The sequence below is a fragment of the Gopherus evgoodei genome, chromosome 1 (assembly GCF_007399415.2).
Source record: "Gopherus evgoodei ecotype Sinaloan lineage chromosome 1, rGopEvg1_v1.p, whole genome shotgun sequence".
In the NCBI taxonomy this organism is placed as follows: domain Eukaryota; kingdom Metazoa; phylum Chordata; order Testudines; family Testudinidae; genus Gopherus; species Gopherus evgoodei.
Genome location: NC_044322.1, coordinates 235,979,111 through 236,006,347, shown reverse-complemented (window position 1 = coordinate 236,006,347; position 27,237 = coordinate 235,979,111). Strand labels below are relative to the sequence as shown.

The 27,237-nt window shown below is 40.1% G+C and overlaps 1 protein-coding gene across 3 annotated transcripts in view; it reads left to right on the top strand.

Moving 5' to 3' along the window:
• LOC115638143 (nuclear pore complex protein Nup50-like) overlaps window positions 1–23,709 on the top strand; it is a 33,832-nt gene extending 10,123 nt beyond the window's left edge. The window contains exons 4-8 of one of the 3 annotated variants that reach the window (XM_030539724.1): window positions 255–450; window positions 12,082–12,747; window positions 14,627–14,705; window positions 16,726–16,844; window positions 19,408–23,709. In XM_030539724.1, the coding sequence (XP_030395584.1) occupies window positions 255–450; window positions 12,082–12,747; window positions 14,627–14,705; window positions 16,726–16,844; window positions 19,408–19,610 (1,263 nt within the window). In that variant the 3' untranslated portion in view covers window positions 19,611–23,709. Of the gene's footprint in view, window positions 1–254; window positions 451–12,078; window positions 12,748–14,626; window positions 14,706–16,725; window positions 16,845–19,407 lie in introns of all 3 variants that reach the window. The other 2 variants (XM_030539720.1, XM_030539729.1) reach the window with 2 other exon arrangements.
• Window positions 23,710–27,237: the final 3,528 nt, after the last annotated feature.

Below are 27,237 nucleotides of genomic sequence, written 5' to 3'. Positions count from 1 at the left end.
TGTATGAACTGGAAGGAAATTGATGTCTGATTTCTGTAAATAGAGTGGCTAGAAAATTATTTTTATTTGTCAAATGTAGTAAACTACAGAAACATAGTACTTGTTCTTGTTGTAGGGATTCGGTACTATTCTTTTTTTTTGGGTGTGGGCAGGGGGACTGTTTTGCAGTAGTGTTTGATTAGTACTGAGTAGATGAAAGAATTTTTGTGGGTGAGGTGTATGTAACTGGTTTTATTTATTTTATTTTATTTCAGTCTGACAATGGAGGAGCTTTTAAAGGGTTTAAAGGTTTTGTTTTACCTTCTGGAAAAGGAGGTGGTGGCTTCACTGGATTTGGTAATGGTACAGAAATGAAGCCTTTAGGAGGGCTGTCCAATGGAAGCAGTGGTATTTCTAGTACTCCCTCTTTCACTAGTGTAAAGACTGTTTCTGAAGTACAGCCTGCATTTGGTAAGTTGACATACTTTTATTTGTATTAAATGAAATTGCCATGCAATTAAAAAGTGTCCAAAGTTATTAATTATTTGTTTAAGCTAAAGTGGTGGTCCAAACTTTAAGTGACAGTTTTTCGTTGTAACAGTAAAAGAACGTTTCAAAAAACTCTGTTCTCTGTTGGGTTTCTTACAAAGACTTTAAACAAGTGAGAAGGGCAAGTCTATATACTCAGTTTGATCTCCAAATGTGAAATTTGGAAACTAATTCATATTTTGCAATAGATTAAGTAGAAGTTAAACGCTTTCTGAAAAAAAATGATTGGGAATGGGAGACTGAAACATGGTATAGCATGCCAAGTTTATGAAATCCTGCTGATAAAGTATTTTAATGTCTCATTTTTCTTAAATTCCACAACTTTATCCTGCTGATAAAGCATTTTGAATGTCTCATTTTTCTTAAATTCCACAACTTAGAGGAATAAAATTCAGTGAAAGCAACCCATCAGATGTGATTACTTTAGTTGCAACTCTCATTATTGAAAGATGGATCACATAGTGTTTAGATTTAAAGGGAAGAGATTTAAATGACTTTCAAGCAATACCATTTTTTTTATTTTGTTATGTATAAAACACATTGCTAATCTACTTAAAATCGAACTGAGCACATTGAGAAATTTTACTTTAAAATACTTGTGGATTGCTCACCACAGCAAACGGAATATTCCATTTTTTTTAATGTAGCCATTGTGTTCTTTATAGTGTTTTCAAAGTAATGTTAAAATATAGAATCAGGTGGCCAGAATCCTGAGTTGCTTTCTGAAACAACTTGTGACAACTACTGAAAACCTGTTGGTACAGTAATCTGAAATGGTTTTCTGTACTGCAGCTTCCTATAGGCAAACTTGAACTAATGATGATGGGTTACATTTGAAGCCTATCTTTTGTATATTGTATAAAAATACTTTTGGCTCTAGTTTTCTGGAGTCAAATTAACAACTTTTGGGTTTTCATAATGCTTGTGTCCTATTTCCTTCTGGTGGTGGGGTCATCCTTTAAATTTTTGCTTGAATGAAGAGCTAAAACACATTTTGCTATTTGCTCCATAGAAACCATAGGTGGAGCTGTGGACATTTTAGCTGCAGACTTCAGGATAATTGATTCCCAGAGTTGTATGACTTTATGCTCTCTAGTGAATTGATCAGTAAGAGAATGTTTTATAAATAAGATAATAAATTTAGAATGTATAAAGATTGTATATAAACAAAAGTACTAATCCTAGTCTAGGCTCTTCATTATGGTACTCATTCAGTTTATTTTGAGATTGTTTTCCAGCACACAGGTCTTGTGGCTTCAGCATTTTTCGTACACACTTTACCTTGTATCAGAGGGGTAGCCATGTTAGTCTGGATCTATAAAAGCAGCAAAGAATCCTGTGGCATCTTATAGACTAACAGACGTTTTGGAGCATGAGTTTTCGTGGGTGAATACCCACTTCGTCAGATGCATGTAGTGGAAATTTCCAGGGGCAGGTATATATATGCAGGCAAGCTAGAGATAATGAGGTAGTTCAATCAGGGAGGATGAGGCCCTGTTCTAGCAGTTGAGGTGTGAAAACCAAGGGAGGAGAAACTGGTTTTGTAATTGGCAAGCCATTCACAGTCTTTGTTTAATCCTGAGCTGATGGTGTCAAATTTGCAGATGAACTGAAGCTCAGCAGTTTCTCTTTGAAGTCTGGTCCTGAAGTTTTTTTTGCTGCAGGATGGCCACCTTAAGGTCTGCTATAGTGTGGCCAGGGAGGTTGAAGTGTTCTCCTACAGGTTTTTGTATATTGCCATTCCTAATATCTGATTTGTGTCCGTTTATCCTTTTCCGTAGCGACTGTCCAGTTTGGCCGATGTACATAGCAGGGGGCATTGCTGGCATATGATGGCGTATATTACATTGGTGGATGTGCAGGTGAATGAACCGGTGATGGTGTGGCTGATCTGGTTAGGTCCTGTGATGGTGTCGCTGGTGTAGATATGTGGGCAGAGTTGGCATCGATGTTTGTTGCATGGATTGGTTCCTGAGCTAGAGTTCCTATGGTGCAGTGTGCAGTTACTGGTGAGAATATGTTTCAGGTTGGCAGGTTGCCTGTGGGCGAGGACTGGCCTGCCACCCAAGGCCTGTGAAAGTGTGGGATCATTGTCCAGGATGGATTGTAGATCCCTGATGATGCATTGATTCACCTGCACGTCCACCAATGTAATATACACTTTACCTTGTAAATAAAATCTTGGCATTTACAATATGTCAGTATATTATACTGCAAAACTATCCTAGCAACTAGACTTTCATACATTGTGTTATGACACTTATAATTTTAAGAAACTTTAAATAGCTTGACAAACCTTGATCCAGACTTTGAAACAACTGCCAACCTTCAACACTCCTTGAGGGGCACTGTTGAATACATCATCTTAATAGCCAGCACTGGTCATGCTTACTATAGGGAAGATGGTAAAACCTTCTCTTTATAACCCTCATTTTCCCACCATTTTCCAGAATGATTATTTAGGATTGAATTCTTTACATGTTCACTGCTGGAATATGGAACTGTTCATTTTGAAAGTTTGGGCCATCTTTGAGTAGTGTCGGTATGGCTGCTTCACTATAGGTGTATCCACATTCCTCAGATTGGAGATTTTAGATAGCAGTGCCCGGTTGTCCTGCATATGTGCTCTGCCTGTCTCATGTTCTGTCTCAAGGCTATCTAGCGCTGCATGGGTCAACCACCCTGAGTTCCTTCTCAACCACTTTTGGCCTGAAATGAAGCATTAGCAGAGTCCAAGTGAGAATTTGTTTCTGAGCTATATTTCCATTAGATACTATAACTCGTAGAGTTTACGTTATATTAATACTATCCTTTTTCCTTTAAATTTGGGGGGGGGGGAAATGGGGTTTCAAAATTATCTCCCTGTCCATAACTGATGTTTGTCATCTCTTCCCATTTGGGAAGTGAAACCCGAAAAGGGGCATGGCTGGTTCCCATGGGTTTAAATGCGCTCTCTCCTGCACAGAAGCTATTCCGGTCAGTAACAGTCATTCACATGGCATTCGTTGCCTCAGAGAGTGTCAGGTACCACAGAAGTGTACTTTCTGCCTGAAATTAAAATCAAGAGTAGGAAAAAAAACGTGAACTGAATATCAGATTCCTCATGATGGAAAGTTCACCTGGACCGCTGCAGAACGATAGTTCCCAGCACACTCATTGGTTCCCTCAGGACATCACACTCAGGTGGCCTCAAAGAGGAAATCTCCTGATTCTCAAAAAACTTTAAAGAGAGCTACAAGTCCCAAGACTAAAGAATTGACCAGGAAAAAGAGATCCCTGGCAAAATTGTCCACCTCGTTATCAACCAAACTTTGACTGGATACCCATGAAGCTATAGGCTCCTCAGGTACTGCCAGTAAGCCTAAAGACCCGAAAGGCATGAGGACGTCCGTACCATCAGAGGAGAAGAGTGATAGAGAGCACACCAGCTCCTCTTAAATGGCACTGCTGGAGTCAAGGAGAGCCTTGGTACCAAGCATCTCCACTACACAAAAGACTAGAGCAACTTCTTCTGCCCACTTATCAAACCACAGAAGATTACAGGTACGGTTGACTCCCTTGACAATGACTATCTCCTTTCTGCAGATTTTAACGTTACTGATTGCTACGATGGTATCACAAGAATTCCATTTCTCCAAAGATCTATTGGTTTCAGAAACACCTGAATCCCCCGTTAATTGGTGCTGGCATGACCTCAGTACCGACTACATCTTGATCCCCTGAATTCCCCATGGTACCAAGACAATTCGCCATCAGCCTCCTTGTCTGCTCCACCTCTATCTAATGAAGAAGAGAAGGATGACTGATACATGTTCAGTCTCAGTGCAAAGCTCCACAGGATAATGTCAAGGGACCAGTCACCTAGAAATGGTCACAGAGCCACAGTATCAGTACAAACAGGAGTACTTGTGGCACCTTAGTCTCTAAGGTGCCACAAGTACTCCTGTTCTTTTTGCGGATACAGACTAACATGGCTGCTACTCTGAAAAGTATCAGTATGGCAGACAAGGCCTATCCACTTGGTATGGACACCCAGGCCCTTCTCACCACCCCAGTGACTGTACTGGGTCCCATGGGCAACCTATAGATACCAGTTCTCTAGAATCTCAAGAGTTTGTCTCACATCAGAATAGAAGAAATCTCCCTCAGTTTCCCTTTCTAAACCCCCGGATCTTTTTTTGGAAGAGGAACATTTGAGCACCAGGAAGCAGACTGGAGAAGATTACTCCAGCAACAAACATCTCTTCATCTCCAGATGAAGCCATTATACGTCCGCCACCAACCATGGTAGATGATATCAGACAGTTTCAGGAACTCACCAAGAGCAGACTCACTTCAGATCCCCCCTCGAAGAAGGGAAGGAATCACAACGCAAGCTGCTTGGCATCCTGCATACATCCTCGTTAGCTGATATTGCCCTTTCTGTCAACAAGGCCCTACTAGACCCAGCCAGAACCATCTGGCAAACACCACCCACAATACAGCCCACATGTAAAAGGGCTGATTAAAAAAAAAAAAAAAAGATGTCCCCTCTAAAGGTGTGGACTTTATTTTCCCATCCACACCCAAATTCTCTTGTGGTAGATCCTGTAAATGAACATGGCACACAGCACCACATAAATCGACACCAGATGACAAGGACTAGAAAAACGACTTATCTGGCAGGAAAATTCCACAGTAGATTTCTGAGATTCACCTTGGATCAAGACCATTTTCACTACAGGGTACTTCCATTTGGCCTATCATCTGCACCAAGGATGTTCTCAAAGATCCTGTCAGTGGTAGCAGCAGATCTTTGCACAGTAGGAATTGTGATATCCATTGCCAGTGCCTGCTCATGCCATGAGCCTTTGATGCCCTATCGGCCACACAAAATACTATAAATATATTCATGCAGCTGGGACTAAAAATTGGATGTTCAAAAATCAGTTGTGACTCAGTACAATATCTAGGATTCATAGGCTTCTATCTAGATGCCGTGAAGGACCAAAGCCTTCCTCTCACTATAAAGGTTCAATGCCTTACCTGTCTAAATCAACACAATCCAGGCCAGCCCTCAGACCTCAGCCAGAAATTGCCTACAACTACTGGGGTACATGGTGCCAGGCACCTTTGTAGTAAGTGACACAAGACTCCACATGCATTGCCTTCGTGCATGGCTCAAAGCGGTATATGCACCAGAGACAGACTGAACAAACTGCTGTTGATGCCCTCGACAGTCAAAAACTCTCGAATGGTGGCAGGTTCCACAGAATGTCTGCTTAGGGGTTTCCTTCACTCCACAACCTCCAGTATTGATACTGACAACAGATGCATCTTTACTACGCTGAAGCACTCGTCTAGACAACCTACGGTTCAAGGTAAATGGTCCCCCTTGGAATCAACACTGCATATCAACCTATCAGAGTGATTAGGAATGCCTGTTCACATTTGGTATCGTTGATCAGAGGCAAACATAAAGATTATAACAGACAACGTAGCATGTATGCTATACATAAATTTCTAGGGAGGAACAAGATCACCATCCCATTGTGCCGAGGCAGTGAAACTGTGGAATTGATGTGTTTGGCACAGCATCAGGATGCCAGCTGCCTACCTTCCAAGAATACACGAGAGCAGACACCCTCAGCAGGAAATTTTTGCAGATGCACAAATGAGAAATGGACCCTGTTCTTCACAACATATTTCTGCATTGAGGTGTCCCAGAAAGAGACTTATTTTCCAAGGTCAAAAACAAGAAATGTTCCCAGTTCTCCAGTTCTGCACATCATTCTCAGACACTTTTCTCTTTCACTGTAATATGGGTCTCCTTATGTTTTTCCTTCAGTTCCTCTCATATCAAAGGTCCTGCTCAAGATAAGAAAAGAGAGAGCAAAGGTTTATGTAAATAGTTCACATGGTTCCCATACCTTATTCAGTTAGTGATGCGCCTACCAGTTATTCCCTGAGACCTCCGTCAGAGCCTAGATATTTGGACTCTGCCCCAAGTGCTTTGGCGTTGGGGAGGAATGCACCTCCTATGCTGTCTGTGACCCTGAACTGCCCACCCTCCCCAGTGTGTATGAAGACACATGAGAGATCTGAACAGACTACCGAGAGAAGAAGGTTACTGGCACTAAAATCATCTAGGCATGGGGAAGAGAGCAGAGGGCAGCTGAAATCCCAGCATTCTTCACTAGTTGAACCAAAACCAATGCCATTAATTCTGGTATCAAGGCAGATACCGTGGAGTGTGGGGCCCCAACAGACGCCTTCTGCGCCTGCAGTACCACAGCATTCAGAGAACATCTCGGTACCCCCTACACAGAATACGTTTGTGACACTGAGAGGTCTTGTGAGCCTATCAGTACCGGTATATCCTGCAGGAGACCATGCTTCTGGTACCAGCAGACAGAAGGGTGCAAGTATATTATTGGTGCAGAATTCTCCATACCATGAGCCTCAGTCTTCACACCCGTCAGTACCATCAAAGGGTAAGCTTGCAGTGTTGGCCTCTTTACTGATGCATCACTGTTGGGAGCAACACAGACACACACACACACACACAAACAGTTAGCACAGGGTGATTCACCCTTCTCTGAATTGGAGGTGTGGGGAGTTGACTAACCTGTTCCTGAGTTCCTATTCCTGTTGCCACCTGTTCCTGAGTCCAGTAGGAGGCCCGGTGGTGAGTGAACAGAGGCAGTTCAGGAGGACCCTGCTGGACAGCTAGCAGAAGAGGAGCAGCAGCCTCAGCCTGTGCTAACTTTTTCATCCTCTCATGATGAGGCCACTTCCTCAGATGGCATCTCACCCCCTCCCAAAGGTTATAAAGCTCACCAAGATCTATTGAATAGGGTGACCTCAAGTTTGGGGATCCAGGTGAAGGAGAGTGGTTAAGGAGTCCTCCCACTATCTTACTGATATTTTAGCCACCACAGAGCTTCAGCTTTGCTGAAACCTGGACTAGATGCAGTGGACTCTGCTGCTATGACCATGGCTTCTGTAGTTTCCATGCCAGGAGCTCAGGTCTTCTGGAAGAGGGCCAATAAACAACACAAGACTTGTCCTTTGAAGAGTCTTCACTTTTTTCGGAATGAACAGACTCTAAACTCCATGATTTGAAGGACTCTAGGGTGCAGACCACCTCCTCCTGCTGCTTCTTCATCAATGCTCCATCTAGTCATCCGGGGGGTACTAAACTGGTATTTTGATAGGTCGGTCAAGGACAGCATGCCAGTTTCCAGGAAGCCATATTCAGTCTCCCCCCATATTCACAAACCATCTTGCCCACTTCCTCCATGCTTGGTCCTAGATTACTCGGATGTTGGGTCTTAAGCGCTGTGGAAATGGGACATAACCTCTAATTTCTTTATGTTCCTCCTTCACAGTCCCTCTTCAGAGATTACTCTCATGAGGAGCTCCTTCTCCAGGAGGTTCATTTTCTTTTTCGAGTAGGAGCCATAAAGTAGATTCTGCGGTTTTATTCCTGTTGTTTCCTCATTGTGAAAGCAAAGAGGTCTCAGACCAATAAATTTTACATGGTCCCTCTAGCTTCCATCATTCCCTCCTTGGAGAGTGGTGTGCTGCCCTCAATGTAAAAAACACCTACTTTCATGAGACAATTTATCAAGGTCACAGAAAAATGTCAGATTCCTAGTGAAACACTCTTAGTACCAGTTCACTGAGCTGTCTTTCAGCCTGTCAGCAACTCCTCGGGTTTTCATAAAGTGCATGATGGTGGTACCTATGTGCTAGAAGTAAAAGTCTATTCTTACATGGACAATTGGCTAGTCAGAAGTGAATCCGGTGCTCAGGTACTGTCCAGTGTAGCTCTCATCTGGTCAACTTTTCAAAGCTCTGAGTGTGCTGATCAACATAAAGAATTCTGTCCTTTCTCCAGTTCAGAGGATGGAGTTTATAGGAGCAGTTCTGGATTCTGCTCAAGCCAGGGCTTTCCTTCTGGACACAAGGTTCCAAACAATTTGATCTCTTGTTGCAGATCTCAAGGCTCATCCTATCACAACAGTGCAAATCTCTGTAAGGTTCCTGGGGCATATGGCCTTATGCATAAACATAATCTATCATGCCAGGTTGCATCTCAGGACTGTGGCATGTAACCTGTGATTTGAAGTTGCTTCTCTACCAGATAACTGGAGGATACCTAATATGACACCAATTTTTTAAAAAGACTCGAGAGCTAGGTTCCCTCTAAGCTGTCTGGCTGCGAAGCAGCCTAGCATCATGCAGGCGCTCAGGGCTGTGGCTGGGAGAGATGGCTCTCCCCCAGCCCCAGACCTCTGTGGTGGCCCAGCCCAGCCTGCAACTCCACTTGTGTTTGGCTCAGCGGCCACAGCGCTAGTTCCTCTCCGAACCCTCCTCTGTGCTCCTATGGGCCCACCAGCCCCAGGACTTCTCTCTGTTCCACCCCCCACACTCCTCTCAGCCAGTTGGCTGAGGTCTCCTCTCTGCATCTGCTGGCTGCCTGTGGGGGTGGGGGAGGTAGAAAAGAGCCCAGATTTGCTGTTGCTCCTCTGGGCTGCTGGTGAGGGCTGGTCTGCTTTGTGCTCCCCTGGGGTCTAGAGCCCAAAATGGCGGACTGTCACTGGCCGGCCTGGACTGCGGACAGACCTGCCATGGACCATGGGAGAGAAGCGACCCTCCCCTGGCCCCTGCCTCCAGACCTGCAGAGGATGGAGAAGAGGCAGCCCAGCCCAGCCCTGGACCTGACGTGGCCGGGGGAGAGGCACCTATCCCATGACCCCAACCCTGGAGCTGCCATGGTGGGGAGAGGTGCCTCTCCCCAAATACTATGTGCCGCTGCGGAGAGAGAGAGAGTGCTGGGGAGGGGGAGTGTGTGTGTCTCTCTCTCTCTCTCTCTCTCCTTGCTGTAGCCCTGGAGCAGTCTGCACCCCAAACCCCTCACCCCAGCCCGCAACCTCAGCAGAGTCATCACCCCCTGTACCCCAGCCGTGAGCTGCCTTCCACGCTCCAAACCCGTCAGTCCCATCCCTGCCGCATGAATTTTATGTGCACCAATATGGAGGTTGCATCACATATCACCTCCATATTGGCACACATAACTAAATTCTTTCCGCACATGTGTAGGAAAAATTAGCGGGAACACTGCTCCGAGACGATCCTTGCAATTACCTGTGAGTAAGCCTAACTTCAGTACCAAGCAAATTGGCCCTAGATGTTTGAAAAGCTCTCGTGTTCTAGACAGGACTAAAAAGTTCCGTTAGTCAACCCAACTATTCATGGCTATTGCAGTCAGGATGAAAGGTCTCTGTCTTTTCACAAATAATTTTATCGTGGATAGCTTCCAGTATTCATGTATGTTCTGATCTGGCTGGCATTTCTCTACTGAGCAAAATAATGGCATATTCTACAAGTTTGCAAGAGGCCTCAGTGTCTTTTTTCGTGCAAGTCCTTATCCAGGACAGTGGTAGAGCAACAGTCTGGACTTCGATGCATACTTTCCCATCCCATTATGCCATCACTCAGGACTCTAGAGACTATGCTAAAGTTGGACAAGTTGTATTCCAGTCTGTGTATGCATAAGCTCCAATCCCCCCTCCTACTTTGCAGCTTGAGTCAGAGTGGAGTTCCCATGTGCAATCACTCAAAAAATGCTTACTAACCTTCTGTAACTGTTCTTCAACATGTGTTGCACATGTCCATTCCACAACCTGCCCTCCTACCCATCTGCATTGGAGTTGTCAGGCAAAAAGGAACAGAGCGGGCTGTGAAGCAGCTGGGTGACTGTGGTGTGCAACAGCAGAGGGCTTTTGACCTGCCCCAAAGGTGCCACTAAGGGGAAAATTTCCTATGACTGTGTGCAGGGTGTGTGCATACTAAGCGTGGAATGGACATATGTAACACATCTTGAAGAACAGTTACAGAAGGATAGTAACCTTTATTTTCCCTAATCCCTTGTGTTAGATACAGAAGAGTGAAATGCTTTTTGTTAAAATAACTTTCACCATTTCTAATCTGTGATTTAGGTTAATGCTTGAAATTTAGCATGGACTTAGTCTGCCCTGATTAATGCCTTTTATTTAGAGTTATGATCAATTAAAAAAAAAACAAACTTCTGAATGTGTTCACTTGGCATGTTTTAAGGAAAAATTAATCCCAGTGCCCATTGTGAGATTACTATGGAGTCCCTCTAAAATTCCTGCTCAAACAAGATATGATTTACTATATTCAGATTGCTCTAAACAGGTGGCATAGGACAATTTCTTAAATTTACCTTACTGAAGCACAAAGATTATCTAGTGAAATTTGTTTAATCACTGCAATGTTGTTTTTGCCACCTTCTAAAAGATTGTAAATTCTTGATTTTTTTTTAACTTTACTAATAACTTTTTCTGTTGTAAAGGTGTAATTATTAGATAGGTGCTGCTCTGTTACAAGCTTTGCAGAAAAATGTTGTGGCAAATAGCAGTAAGATGGGAAAGTTCAGTTGAAAACAATTTCAATATTAAAGCTAAAAACAAGCAATTAGATTCTCTTGAAGAGAGAAAATATAAAAGCTAAAGTTGTTCAAAAGCAAAGTCCCACCTTTACTGAATGTATTCAGTATTTTATATCCCTGCCTTTCTGATTTAAGGGAGTGGTCTGGCTCTCATTGAAGTGAATAACAGATCTTTTTGACTTCAGTGAGAACAGGTTCAGATCCTGTGCGTATGTCCACACTACCCGCTGGATTGGCGTGTAGCGATCGATCTATTGGGGATTGATTTATCGCGTCCAGATGAGACATGATAAATCGATCCCCGAATGCACTCCCGTTGACTCCGGAACTCCACCAAGGCGAGAGGCGGAAGCAGTCGACAGGGGAGCTGCGGCCATCGATCCCGCGCTGTGAGGACGGGAGAAGTTGAAATAAGAGATGTCGACTTTAGCTGTGCTATTCCCGTAGCTGAAGTTGCATATCTTACATCGATCCCGCCCCCCCAGTGTAGACCAGGCCTGTGTATGAAGATGAATATAATTACTGTATGTATAACGTATTGTGAAATATGCAGTTGTGCAAGATAGCCAAGTAAATATTGCTGTGTATGTAACTTCTGCATTTCCTGATTTTAAATGTGCATCTTTAAACTTGTAATAGCTTGGGTCTTTTTGTTTTTATTAGCTAATCATGTTGGATGCAGCAGATAAGTGACTGAAAACTAACCTATACCTAGAATCTTCCCTTGTATTTACTTAGTACTTTTCTACAGTTTGCTTTTTGTTTTTTAATATTGTACTTTGTTTAGCTTTGTTAATTCTTCTATACTATTTTGTTTTTTGGAAGTTTTGCCTCTTACCTTTAATCACTATCCATACAATTTTGAAACTCCAGACTGCAAACACTGGACCTGTTTTAAAGCATTGTATATTTACTTGTACTGCTCCACCTCTCCTTTTCCCTCAGGCCTTAAATATTGTGGTGATACAGATTAAATTGAGTTCACAGAGAGAAATAGTTGAGCAAGAACATAGATGATTTGATACATACATTTCTTCAAAGTTTGTATATTTTCCAGATTACTGTTCCTTTTACTTACTTACTTTTTTCAGTAGGATCCGTGACATCAAATGGTCCCACCACCACATTGGTTGAGAAAAAGGCTTCAGGCACAAAAGTTAATGGTGACAGTCAACAATCCTCATCTTCTGGTTACACTCCAAATAAAATGTGCAGCTCTAGTGTTTATCACAAACAGTTAGCAGCTCTAAACTGTTCTGTGCGTGACTGGATAGTAAAGCATGTAAACACAAATCCACTCTGTGATCTGACGCCCATATTTAGAGACTATGAGAAATATTTAGCAAGCATTGAACAACATCATGGAAGCAGTAGTGATAGTGGCTCTGAAAATGAAAGCAACAAAACAACTGGAACTCAGTCTGTTCCTACGTTTGGGACTTCGAAACTTCAGCAAGGATCAACGTTTTTGTTTAACAGCAACAAAACTGAGGATGAATCAGACAAGAAAACTGAATCTACATCGGAGAAGAACAGGGAATCACCATTAGGAGCTGCATCAAATGTCTCATTTAATTTTGGCAAGAATGTTGATAGTTCTATTTTGGGTTCACTTGGTTCTGGCACACTAACTAGTTTTTCATTCTCCCCTGGGAATTCGGGTGTATTTGGAAAAGATGCAAAGCAGGGAAAGTCTGTCTCCACGCTTTCCACCAGGGTATTGGAAGCTCAGACAGAAAGTGGAAGTAGTGAGGATAAAGGTAAATATTGATTTTTTGATAAATTGAACTTTTACTAATGATAGGCTTTGAATGTTGGGGCTTAACTTAATATTGCAAGGCTTCTTGGTAGTGAGCTATTAAGCTTAACAAGGGGTTGTATAGGTTTATTCCCCGTTTTGCTCTTGTATTTTCAATACTGAACAATTGCAGAACTTTGTCTCTAATCTTGAATTTCTCAGTCTTGCTGTCATGACAGTAAGAAACTATAAATTTTAGTTGGATTTGTACATTTTAATAGCATCTTTTCAGTGTTACATAAGCAATTTATTTGCCTATGTAAGTACTGAAATTTTATGATTGAAATTGATAGACTTGTGTTCATCCAAAATTTCAACCAAATTCATAATCCAGACCCTGTGTTGATTTATTCTAATACGTCAGACTAGTATATGCCTAAAAATTGCACATTTCTCCCTGCAGTGTGATAAGTATAATCACCAATGAAATTTAATTACATTGTAATGTCTAGCTCAAATTAAACCAAATGTAACTTTAACCTGGAACCTGCATATCTAATTAAAGGGACTGTAAACCACTCCACCCCACCTCGTTCTTAAAGGAAGGATCCCTTTTATCTGTTTTAAATACTGCTCCACAAAATTATAAGTAATGACTCACATAGTGTGGTCCATTGTGTCAATTTTATAATAGTGCTGAATTTTAAATAGCACTGTCAAATACTGATTAAATTATTATGCAAAAGTGTTATTTTATGTGTGAAGTTGGTAATTGGAGTACTCTTGGTTCCCTATACCCTACTTATTCTGGAATAAAATGACTGATGATTAGTACTGTGAAAATATGTATAAATGTTTCCGTTACAATCCCTGTCCACCGTGGCTGTCTTTTGAAGTTTAATATAGGAGCTGGAAATCTGTTTGCTTGTACACACCATTTTAGTCTGTGCTTATCTGAAAGTTACATAATCTAGGACTTCAGTTTTTTTTGTTTTGTTTAAAGTGAGGAGTGGGAGGTAGCTTCCCTTGCAAGTGTCGTGGGGAAAGGCCCTAAAACTTCAGTTTCTGTGGAATGTAAACTTTTGAACAAAACTAAGTTTCTGCTCTTTCTGAATGTGAACCACCTGTGCAGTGGTACATTAAAGCCTTCAAGTCTTCAGGCAGTTTCAGCCCCACTGCAACACTCGGTAGCTTTGTCAAGCAGCTGCAGAATGAAATGAATAAAATTCTGGTCAGTTTCACTGCTGCTGTTCCTAAGTATTTAGGGAGCAGTAAAACTACCAAAGATCTTGTCAGTTTCCTTCTGCTACTGCTTAGAAAAGTTGTGAGTAGCAGCAGAGGCAGGCACAGCATCCTAGTAGAATTCCTAGGAAGTGTTGAGGGGGTTGGAAAGAGCCTGAACTCTTACCCATTTTTAAGCTGTTGTCTCTTGATATCATTGGTGTAGCTTTTTTTTCAAGCCCTCCATATAACCTGGGAGGTTTTGGAGGGGGAGGGGGGAAACTACTCATCAATCTCTCTTTACTTTATAACTAATCTCCCAACCAAAAACATCCTGTTTTTGTTTTTTGTTTTTTCAGATCAACCTTATAATTAACTAGCTGCTATTCAAACTTCCAAAAATGTAATTAGGATCATTCTGATCTTCATATTCATTTAGCTAGTGTAGCTATTAAAACACTAGACTTACTGACCACAGAAGGTTTCTTATAGTTGCCTTACCTCCAAGACACAAATCAATTTAAAATATTTTTTGGCAATCTTGGGACTGTATATGTGTACTCTAAATATGTATGTTTGTGTATTATCAATAATACAGTGTGAAGAAAACAATATATTTTTTTAAGTGGTATCTGCACAATGTTGTTCTGGGTTGTATTAAGCCATTCCTTTTCTTTCAGGAGGAGATGAAGAGGACGAAGAGCCACCAAAAACAGTTGTTAATGAGGTAAAAGAAGATGATGCCTTCTACTCGAAGAAGTGAGTGGTCATTTTTAATGTTTACAAGCCATAGTGGATAAAAATAACTTTAAAAAAAAAAAAGAAAAGATTTAAATTATTTTTTTAAAATTGAAGTCGCTGTTTTTATTTACATTTTGCAAGTTGTGTACCTTCTTCCTATTCTACAATCCTAAATTGCTGAAATTGATGTTTGTACTTTTTTGTTTCTCAATTGTTAAACTTCAGATTTTACATATTTTTTTTTTCTGTGAAGTTTCATCTGAGCTCATCTGTGTGGAATGTCTAGGTCCTCGTTAACATCCTTACTGTGAGAGCAACACATGTTCAAACAGAATTGATAAGCAAAAGTTTGTGCTCTATTTGCAACCAACACCACATTCTGATATTGCAGTTCCACAGCTCAAGAAAGCTGAAACACTTTGACCAGCTATACTCCATCAGGTTTTGCAATTTGAAGTTGGAGACTTGTTTTCCTAAGTCACTTAGGTGTTTTGAAAATCCTTCCCAGAGGTGACTGGGCATAGGAGTGTAAAGTTAGACTTGTTTGTGAAAATTTGGGTCTGTATATGAAAGAATTCACAATATTTAAGGTATTTTAAGTCTAACTTTTCATTGTTAATACAGAACCAAATTTGCTTCGAATTCAGACTTCAAGCCTATTAAAAGAAGTGTTTTAATTAAAATACAGTTTTAGTGCCTGATGCTCCAAACACTTAAGTACATGCTTAACTGTAAGCATGTGTGTCGTCCCATTGACATAAAAGGAACTGTTCATGTGAGTGAAGAATGTACCATATTAAATCTTTGCAGGATCGGGGCTGTAAATTTTAAATATTTTGAAGCAAGGTTTACAAAGTACACTAGATCTTGTTTTAGGATAACAGGTTCTATGTTTTAATTTACTATATTGCAAACGCTGGGATTTTGACTTTAACAGTTAATATTTTCAGGTTCAGCTCTCCAATTTTTGAAATCTTTGCTTTGTGGTCCTATTAAAATCTATTCTTACACTTTAGCTTGCGACTACATCGTGTGTGATGCTGACTGTTTTTCCCCAGTTTTGCAGTAAAATTAGCATTTCAAACAATGGTCAAGAGTTTTATGTATTAAAATCTTTATTGTTTAACTGCTTTTCCCAGGTCTGTTTTTATATACTATATGGTCATTTGGCTTTCACTTCACATACCATAACTTGGTGTCCTTGTTTGAAACTACAGTATCTTGCATATTTTATTTTGTTGAGAAGATGATCGGCTATCACAGCTGTTTACCGAATGGGACTTAGATAGTTCTTTCTTGCCAAGTTTTCAGTGGCCTTGTCTACCCTATGGGGAAATTCTATCTAAACTGCGCTATTGGAGTTAACATGAATAGCGTAACTCAAATTGACATAGCTTAGATCTGCTTACCTCGGGGTCCACACTACGCAATGTTGATGAGAGACGTTCTCCCATCGACTCCTACTCGTCTATCCAGTGGAATAGAGGAATTGACAGGAGAGTGATCTGCAGTCGATTTAGCGGGTCTTCACTAGACCTGCTAAATCAACCGCTGATGCATCAGTCCCCACTCATCAGTCCCCTGGTAAGTGTAGACAAGCCCAGTATCTTCATAAAACTTCTGAAACTATTCAAATTTTCCAGCCTTATTTTCCATAAAGTTTAACTTAAAATGCTTTCAGTCCTTTGTTATAAGACTCAAAATGTCACACCTTTTTTTGAGACTATTTCAAACGTAGCTGAGTCAACAATTTAAAGCCCAAATAACACATTTTCTTCCTGAAACAACATTAATATGGACAGTTTACCCATCCTATGGGATCTATCATCTGGGTAGTTGCAGTAAGAACCTAAATAATGTATTTTGTTGTAGTCTTGAAGACTGGACATGTGTAGGGGTTTTTTTAATATTCTCTAATTGTCAGGTTTAAATTATTGAAAAGACTTTAACTGTAGATCAAATCCTCCATTATGTATTATCTGGGAGATTTTAAAAATTTATTTATATATCAGTACATACTGTCTGACTTGTTTTATAGGTGCAAACTGTTCTACAAAAAAGATAATGAATTTAAAGAAAAGGGTGTAGGAACGCTGCATTTAAAACCTGCAGGAAATGAAAAAACTCAACTGCTGGTACGAGCAGACACCAATTTAGGTATGTAACTTTCTTCTGAGTCTGTCTTGCTGGTCCTGATAATGCTCTATAATGAAATCTACATTGGTGCTCTTTTCTAAAGGATCCAGTGCTTTCACTATAACTGATTGTATCTCTTATTTGAGTACTTATACATATTGAGCACACAAGTGTATGCATTTTTAAAAAATGCATACACTTGTGTGCTCAATATGTATGAGTACTCAAATAAGAGAGATGATCAGTTCAGAGCAACTGGACCTGCTTTCCCCTTCATGGTCCACTAAACGCTCACCCTTGGCTTCCAGCTCCTCAGCCATCACCTCTTAGGTAGAGACTTGCATGTGTCTTCTTCTTGACCGGTTTCTCAGTTCTCCCTGCCTACACTGTGATATTCCCAGCAAGCCAGATTGCTTAAACAAGCCAGTGTCTGCATTTTGCTTCCGCTTTGAAGGCTATGAATAGCAGTAATTGCCAGTCATTATAAGTAACAACACAGCCCTTGATAAACTAGCACATTTATTCATAAGGTGAAAGCATTACAGAGAAAACATTAAAAATAACAAATACATACGTGCTAATAAGTTTTTACCAGAGATTACGTCCCAACTGCAACAGGGTCTCCACTAGGAGTCAGTCCTTCAGATCCTACTTGGGATTTTTGTATGGCTGTAAGTCTGTAACAGCCTTAGCTCAGAACTAGCACACCAGTGAATGGATTAGTTTGTCCATTATAAGGCTTGGGTCTTTGATCTTGAGACCCTGGGAACAGCTAATCAGCAGATAATGGTCCTATCCTCAGGGCACAGCTCAAAAGGTTGGGTTTATGCATAACTGAAGGTGGGGAATTTGCATTCAGCTCCCCCCTAGAGATTCCCCAGGCAAACCACTTGATGCTGTCCCCAAAATCCATTCCTCTCTGGTATATTGTTCAATACATAAAAACATAACACTCCTTTGAAGTTCATATCGCTTTCTAGAGTTCACATCATATTTCTCTCCCAGAGAGGTTACTACAATCTTGGACCACCATAATATATAAATTATTCATTTAATACAATACACTCACAAAGATGTTTAAACTTAATTCAATAAGGTTTTCCAGGGATATGGCAGGAAATTGCCATATAATGTCTCAGTCATTCTGATATAAATGGTGACTACTAGGGCACTAGGAAGAGGTAGAAATCCGGACTTTTGCGTCTGGGATGGGGAATAGGCTTGTTATTGGGTGGTCTTCTTCTATATTAAAATCTGAATTAGATTGTACACTAGAAATTCCATGCATGTAGGGTGCTGCTGAGCTCTGGTGCATGAAAACCTCTAAGATGTAATTGGTATGGTACAATGGAAGACTGAATTCCTCCCCTCCCCCAATACTACTATAGTTTTGTGAATTATTTCCTAGGTTTATGAAAACATTTTTTGTTTATGCATATTGCTGAGTTTAAATTTGAAACTATTCTAATACAGCACTAACTTTGAATGCGATTTTTTTTAAATCGCTTAGTAGTTTAATATGTCAACTTTCACCTGAGTTATAAATAACAGTGATACTCTATTTCCATCATATGTTGTATGAATGAACAGTGGTAACCATAAAAAATTATATTCTACTACAACATGTCCAGTCCTATATTAACAGCTCCTGTATGTTTAGTGCATTTTTTTTCTACTGCTTAAGGACTCTGCTTGATGTCTTGGAATAGTAGTTGCTATGTTTTTAGTTTATATAGATGTAATGTGGACACTCAGATTTCGGTTTGTGTTGCGTTTCCTCATTTAGCTGAGGTTTAAATTGGTCATAGGGACACATCCTCCTTCTAAAAACAAATTCCCACATGTGCTCTTCACCCTAATACTGTTCCTCCAGCTTCTCTTATTTTTGCTGTTCTGTCACTTTTTTGGATGGAAGGTTTCACATTTCTTTCCTTCCTGTGAACTACAAATCACTGACATTTTACCTCTGGATAAGAGGTCGGATGTAGGCCCCTGGTGCCTTGTGGATGCTCTGCTGGTAAGCCAAATATTTTATAAAACAAAGATCAGCACACCCCAGTCTCTACTGGCAGAAGAACAGAGGCCTAACCTTGGACCTAAACTTGTCTAATACTGTCAGTTAGCCAGTACTTCCACTTGAGGCCTTTCTGGCAGTGGCAGAGTGAATCTGATGAAGTACCCATGAATTTCATCTCTTCTGGGTCACTAGTGAAGCATCATTTTAGAAATAGCACAGGAATAGATATTATTTGGGAAACAAAATTCCTTTGTCTCCTCCCCACAAGAACATCTCCAGCAGCTGTAGTAGATCACATCTGCAAGCTTTGCCACCTGCATACAAATGGATAATCAGAATGAAATGGACCATACCAATTTCCTGTGGCTTCCCCAAGGAATCCTAAAATAAAAGCATACCTACAACCCTTACTGGTGGGAGAATCCCTTGAATATAAATGGGGGAAGGGAGTATCCCTCATTCCATACTAAAGCTTAAATTCCTCCTCTGTAAGCTTACTAATATGTACATTTTCTTATAGTACCAATAATTTGTTCAACCTAATATGTTCTTTTCTTACAAATGCAGGTAACATACTATTGAATGTGTTGGTTCCGCCCAAGATGCCATGCACAAGAACAGGAAAAAACAATGTTCTTATAGTCTGTGTTCCCAATCCACCAATTGATGAGAAGAATTCCACTGTCCCTGTCACTATGTTAATAAGAGTGAAAACAAGTGAGGATGCAGATGAGTTGCACAAAATTTTACTGGAGAAAAAGGAGGCCTAAAAATATTGCAGTCAAATGCTCTGAGAAATTACTGCTAAACTGCTGCTACTCTTTTTTTTAACTGCTTAACTCTCTACTCTGACATTCTAAGAACTGTTACAAGAATTCTGAAAAGCTTTTGTGAGGAAAAGCAAAAATGGCTAATAAAAAGCTTTAACTGAACACAAGAGTCCATCTGTCCTCCCTCCTTTTTTTTGAATATCTAATGTTTGAACCATATTTGGATAAAATTTGTACATTTAAATTAAAGTGATTGCTGGATGGACTGAAATCAAAGTACAAAATGTTGTACCACATGTTTTTCACAGGCTTTAAGGTGAAGCGCAGCAAGCTCCTTTTTTTGAAAAAGGAGGAGGCTAAATTGTTTAACTCTTGAAACTATTTCTAGACCGAATAGATTGATTTTGTATTTTAAAAAAAAAAGTGTCTGCTAGCTTCTGGTAAGGGATCTAATCTTTCGAACTGTCACCTGAATAATCATGTATCTGAATAACAATGCTTCTGTAGATTCTTTTCAGCTTAAGAAATTTGATGTACTGTTGGGATTCAGAGACTGCATCTGTGGTTCCTCAAAGCAAATGATTTGCTTGCATTATTCCTGTTGACTGTTTTGTTGTGCTTACTGCTGCAGCAAGCTAATGGTGTGCAATAGTATCCACGGACAACTGGAAGACTATTAGCTCTCAACCCACAACCAGACTGGCCCTATAATTGGTATTCTTGTTGACAGAGCTAGAGGCCAAGGGAGGAGACTCCAATACTTTCTCTCCTAGAAGTATTCTTCCCTACTCTCTCCAGGTTATGGTTGAGACACATCAACAGCAGAAGCAGTTTGGTGGAGGAAACTGGGCAAGGCAGATACATGCCCTATCTGTTAATAAAATGTACTAAGCGTGTCTCATGAGCATCAAATTAAGTTTTAAAAAATATCTTTGTGCTGTAAATGTCTCCTGACATGGCCAAGAGTCTGTGTGTAAACTTGGGTACTATACTATTAAATATTTGTCTTTGTGATGTGATAAAGCAGCAGAATACTACTTGCTGGCCTCAGATATAGCAGTAGGGCTGGCTGCAGTGTTCTATCTTTTGGACTACTGAAACATCTTAAAGTGTGAGTAAAGTATTTAGTGTTAACCTGGAAGGAAGCTCTGATGCTGTATAGACATACCCATTTTAAATGTAAATTGGTGCCTTTTTTGCATTTGGTTTTGTATTTAGCCACTAAAGAGTGTGTGTGTGGTTAGTTTCCTCAATTTTTTCGAATGTCATGCTGGTACATAGCTCAGAAGTCAGAACTTAAATGTTTGCATGTTAATTCTGTGAATGAAAATCAATGTGTACAAGTTTTTACAGGCTCAGGTTGAAGGGCCAAGGGCTGAAATAATTTTGCATTTGTTTTTAGAAAACAGTATCTTAATAAATAAATTTCAGTGAAGAAATTGTTTTGTAGGCTGCCAGTCACTGCACATGGAGGGGAATAATCTTTTGTGATAAGCAGATCACACATTATGCTCCTCACACTTTAAGAGCAATTGTGTATTAGACAGTTAGAGGTATTGTGCTTGGTACTTGTTTACTTCCTCATGTGCAAAGATGTGTAGTAATGTGCTTTCCATCAATTGCAATATGGACCAATAAACAAGCTGCACAGAAATTCATTAGGAGAGGCAAATGTAACTAACTTTCCACGTGCCCCTTGCACAGCCATCTTGAGTGATATTTGCCTTTGAAATGAGTGAAATCTGGGACTTCTGTATGTGCATGTTTTGGCTTGCTCTTGAAGCCGGGTAGGCTAAGTAGAAGAGGCCAATGAATGGTCCTGCTGTAACTGTGATTACTGTTTTAAACAACTCTTGTGTTTAAATTGTGATTGTATGTTTGAGGGTGGGTGTTGAGGACAGGAAGCACAATGGGACAGATGCTACTTAATGAAAATCTACTATGCTGGAAACTTTGTACCCCACAATGCCCGAGCTGGCAAATGCACACATTTTCTATTGTAGTTTGGGAAACAATGAGTAAAGGAGGTGTTTATTCTTTAACTAAGCATGTATTGGTATCAGTAAATGGCATGGAGAATCACATGGGAGAGATGGGAATAGGTAAGTGTATACTCACTCACATCTTTACATTAGGTTACCCTATAAAGTCTCCCTTAAAAAGGAAAGTATATGTATGAAATGTCTTAGGTCTAATATTAAAAACAGTGTTTTTCATTTAAGATCGTAATTCTAAGTTTTTATTACAACAGATCTTTGCTGTTAACACTTTAAAACAAAATTAAACAGGGAAAAGTGATAGAGATTTGACCGGTGTAAAATTGATCTGTCTAATTAAAAGTTCTATGTATCTTGACTTCAGTTATTTGAATTGTGTGATGGGGAGAACTTAAATATTTACTTTTTTACTTGTATTCAATTGTACAGCACAAATTATTTTGCTCCCAGAGTTATAAAAACAAATGTTTTGGCACTATGGTTTGATTTTTGTAGTTCATAGGGCACTTTCGGAGCGAGAAACCTAAAAAGTAGATTCTGGGATTAGTCTACAGATGTCAAAATCTGGGGATTTTATTGTTTGTTTGCATGAAAATTTAACTAGAAATTAAGCTCTAAAAACTTATTAAAGCAAATATAAAAATAGTTTGTTAGAAAATTACCATTAGGGTGTCTGTCATATGCTACTTAATTATAAAAGATTGTCTTATTTAGAATTCTAATTCAATAAATAATTTTTGTATCTTGCCTTGTAGATAAAGCATGGCTGTCTTCTTTCCAGAAGTATGGGGAATAAACAGGAAGAACTAGAATTACGAGTGAATAATCACAACTGTGATATAGTTGGCATCACAAACTTGCTGGAATAATACACATTACTGGAATATTTAGTATAAAAAGGGTACAGCTTGCTCAGGAAGGACAAGTAGGGGGGAAAGGGAGGAGGTTGTTGCCTTATATATCAAAGATGTATACCCTTGAGGTTGAGATGGAAATAGAAAAGACTTGTTGAAAATGTCTGGGTAAGGATAAAAGAAGTTAAACCAACCACGAGTGATGTCGTGGTAGGGGTCTACTATAGACTTCCTAACAAGGAAGAAGGTGGATAAGGCTTTTTGATGATGGACTTCCCAAATGTCTGTTGGGAAAATAATATAGCTGGGCACAGATTATCCAATAAGTTCTTGGAATGCAGTGGAAACAGTCTTGTTTCAGAAGGTTGAGAAAGCAACTAGGAGAGACTTCTAGAGTTGATTTTTGATAAATAGGAACTGGTTGAGAACTTGGAAGTGGAAGGTAGCTTGGGTCAAAGTGATCATGGATAGAGTTTGAGATTCTAATGAACAGAAGGGAAAACAGCAAAATAAAGATAACGGATTTCAAGAAGGCAAACTTCAGGAAACACAGGGAATTTGTAGGTAAGATGCCATAGGAAATAAGTCCAAGAGGAAAAACAGTCCAAGAGAGTTCTCTCTGAAAAACTACCATTAAGGGCACAAGTGCATATTATTCCACTGCATAGAAAGTATGGTAAGAGACCATGCTTGCTAGCTTAACCAGGAGATCTTCAATGATCTGAAACTCAGTGTCCTACAAAAAGTGGAAACTGAGTCAAGTTATGAAGGATAACCATAAAATAACCCAAAAGCCATGTAGGGACAAAATTAGAAAAGCTAAGGCACAAAATGAGATTAAACTAGCTCAAGATATAAAGGGTAACAAGAAAACATTCTACAATACATTAGAAGCAAGAGGAAGACCAAGGACAGAGTAGACTAGTTTCTCAATGAGAGGGGAAAGGCAATAACAGAAAATGTGGTAAGAGAAGTGTTAAAGGCCTTTGTTTTCACCGAAAAGGTTAGTCTCAATTGAACATCTAACATAGCAAATGCTGGGTGGAAATGAGGTAGGATCTGAGGCTACAATGGAACGAAGAGGTCAGATGTGTTCAAGTCAGGAGAGCCTGATGAAATACATTCTAGAATACTCGAGCTGACTGAGAAGATCTCAGCCATTAGTGATGATCTTCAAAAACTCATGGACGATGGGAAGAGATTCCAGAAGACTGAAAGAGGGCAAATATAGTGCCAATCTATAAAAAGGGGGATAAGGACAACCTGGGGGATTACAGACCAGTCAGCTTCACTTCAGTACACAGAAAGATAAGGGAGCAAATCAGTTTGCAACCACCTAGAAGATAAGGTCATAAGTAACCGTTAGCATGAATTTGTCAAGAACAAATCATGTCAAACTACTAACAGCTTGCTTTGACAGGGTAACATGGTGGGGGAAGAGGGGGAAGTAGTAGATATGGTATATCTTGACTTTAATAAGGCTTCTGATACTGTCTTGCATGACCTCACACTAGGGAAGTATAGTATAAGGTGGATGCATAACTGGATGGAAAACTGTTCCAGAGAGTAGTTATCAGAGTTTCACCTTAAAGCTGGAAGGGCATAATGTGTGGGGCTCTGCAGGGGATCAGTCCTCGGTCACATTCTGTTCAATATGATACAAGATTTAGATAATGGTATGGAGAGTGTGCTTATAAAATTTGTGGACAATACCAAGATGGGAGTGGTTGCAAGTGTTTTGGAGGATAGGATTAAAATTCAAAATTATCTGGAGAAATGGTCTGAAGTAAAAAGGATACAATTTGATAAAAAATGCAAAGTATTCCACTTTGGAAGGAACAGTCAGTTGCACATGTACAAAATAAGAAATGACTAGGAAGGAGTATTGCGGGAAGGGATCTGAGGTTTACAGAAGAACACAAGCTGAGTCAGAGTAATGCTGTTGCCAAAAAAAAAAAAAAATTAACATTCTGCTATGTATCAGCACCAGTTTGTAAGCGAGACAAGTAATTATTCCGCTTTACTCTGTGCTGATAAGGCCTCAACTGGCCTATTGTGGCCAGTTCTGGGTGCCACATTGCAAGAAAGATGTGGACAATAGAAAGTCCACTGCAGAGTAACAAAAATGATTAAAGGACTAGAAAACATGACCTACAAGGAAAGATGGGGGAAAAAAATGGGTTTGTGGAGAGAGAAGACTGAGTAAAGACATAAGTTTTCAAATGCATAAAAGGTGATTACAAGGAGAAGAGTGGAAACATTGTTCTTATTAACCTCTGAGGATGGGATAAGAAGCAACGGACATACATGGGAACAAGGGAGATTTAGGTTAAACATTAGGAAAATCTTCCTAACTGTTGGGTAGTTAAGCACTGGAACAAATTGCTTTGGGAGGTTCTGCCATCTTTGTCATTGAAGAACAGGTTAGCACACTTGTTAGGAATGGACTAGTTATTACGTACTCCTGCCTTGAGCAGAGAGAATGGGGCTAGATGACCTATTCAGGTCCCTTCTAGTCTTACACTTCTTTGATTCAATGTTGTGATATTAAGTACCAGCTATTTGTTGCACATTTGTGCAAGGGAGTTCTTCCCAATCAGAGTTACAAATGATCTGTTTCATTGTTACAGCTGTAGACTTCTTGTTTTTTCAAATCTTTACAGGTTTGAGGGTTGTTGCTCTTTTGGAGCTCTGGCTTTCTGGATATACTTCCCTTCCTCTCCCCCCCCCCCCCCCAAAAAGAACAAGATTAAAACCACTGTTTTCACAAAACCCTTTATGCTGTGAATCCTATAACTTCCTCTTGCAATCTTTTAGTCTGTATGTGTAACTACTTGCTTTCAGAGCGAAGAAGTGGGTCATTGATGCTTTCAGAGCGAAGAAGTGGGTCATTGAGTACATGCTTTTGCCCCATACTCCTCTCTTGTTGATGGTAATCTAGCAAGATTCTAGTTAAACAAATCTACAGTGATGCATCTTTAAAATGAATGTGTAATTAAGCATAACAGGTAATATATGTTAAGAATGCTACCTGATTTAGTTCATTTTGCAGCACCATGACTTCTCAAATGTCTCAAGACTTTTCTGATGCCTTAAGTTATTTGCATTTGTTAAATTTTGTGGCTGGTACATGTGCAAGCAAAATTAAACAACTTCAAATTTCATGAATTAGTAATCAATTAAAGGCTACTGAATTGAGTAATGTAACAATTCACTCTTCGATATTGTCAAAATAGACTGCAAAAAGCTCAAGTTTTTGCATAGGAACTGATCTTTTATTGAATAATAGATTTGTCATGTAACTTCTTACATGTTATTTCTAATACATTCTGAGAAAATGTACAAATTCAATGGAAAATGTGAATAAAATGGGAGATGTAACAACCCTTTTTTATGTTTGACTCTGTGCGCTTTTAGTTATGACTGCAATGCCAAATAGTTCCAGTGGGGAAGTGATAGCTGCTTGAAGGGCAGATTCTGCTCTGGTGCAAATAGGGATAACAACTAACTACAAGGGAATTTTACCTGTTTGCACCAAAGTTGAATTTGATCTTTAGAACAAAGCCAGGCCAAGAGAAAATGGGAAAGTTTTCACAAAAACCAGGAATTACAGCTGTGCTAATCCAGGTCTCAACAGGAGCTTTTACTAGCAAAGCCAGAAACTACAACTCCACCTCCAGCAGCCTTATACTGAATAGCTGCGGGGGTGGGAGAATTACAATACAGGCAAAGATATTTGCCAAGTGTGCCTCTTCTCTCCCTTCTTTTGGTTGTCCAGATTTAACATACTAGTAATAAGTAAAAATGGTAAAGTAAATACTTGTCATCACAAAGTAGATGGAACTGGTAATATGGTCTATAATTAAGGTTGCCTAATACAGTGTGTCTTCAGTTGATTATCTTGCCCAACTGTAATCATTTAGCTTGAAATTTAATAGCTCAAACCATGCAGGTGAAAACTAGATGAAAGGAAGTGATTTTTATTTTCCTGACAGCTATTTAACTTTAAGAGATGGGAAAAGACCTTTTCTGCTGAAGTTTCCTGCCTTGCAGCAAACCAAGGGAAGAGTGACCTGGGTGTCTAGTTTCAAAAGTAAAATGTTCTGAAAAACATTTGAGGGGGGGAAAGGGTGAACTTTCCTTAGCCTGGGAAGGACACATCCAAACTGTTTCCTTTTGTAGATCACCTTGAGCAGGGCATAGCTGTATTGGGAGGGGCTGTACTTGGTCAAATTTGAAGCTGATTGCTGTGGAGATAAGGCAGAGCAGCATGCTGGAACTGTGAACTTCTCCCAGTACGAGACAGATGGTCCACATTGGACTGAAATTCCAATGGAGAGTAATACAGGGCTGCCAGGAGGGTAATTAAATCGGGATGGTCTTTTGTTCACGTACAAACACTAACAGTCCACCAGCTTCCACCCAGAAGAAATGCTTTTTCAGGGAAGAAGTTGCATGGGAAAGATGGCACCAGCTGGGGGACTGATCCCCTGTTGAGGCTGATCCAGGAGCCAGCTGACAAGGACTGAGCTGTTGTAAAGGGCAGGAGCTGAATTATTTGGGGTCTTGAGTCATTTTTGCCAGATCAAATAAAAGGAAGCTACTGCAGGACCCTGATGAGGCAGGGGAAAGCCTGGCTACTTAAATTCAGATGGGCCACCTTGAACTCCAACAGGAATGGTGAGCTAGAGTGAGGGGCGTTGTGTTCAGGATGTCTTTTTTTTTTTTTTAAAATACTCTATACTTGGGCTATTAAATAAGGAGCAATGGAGTCTT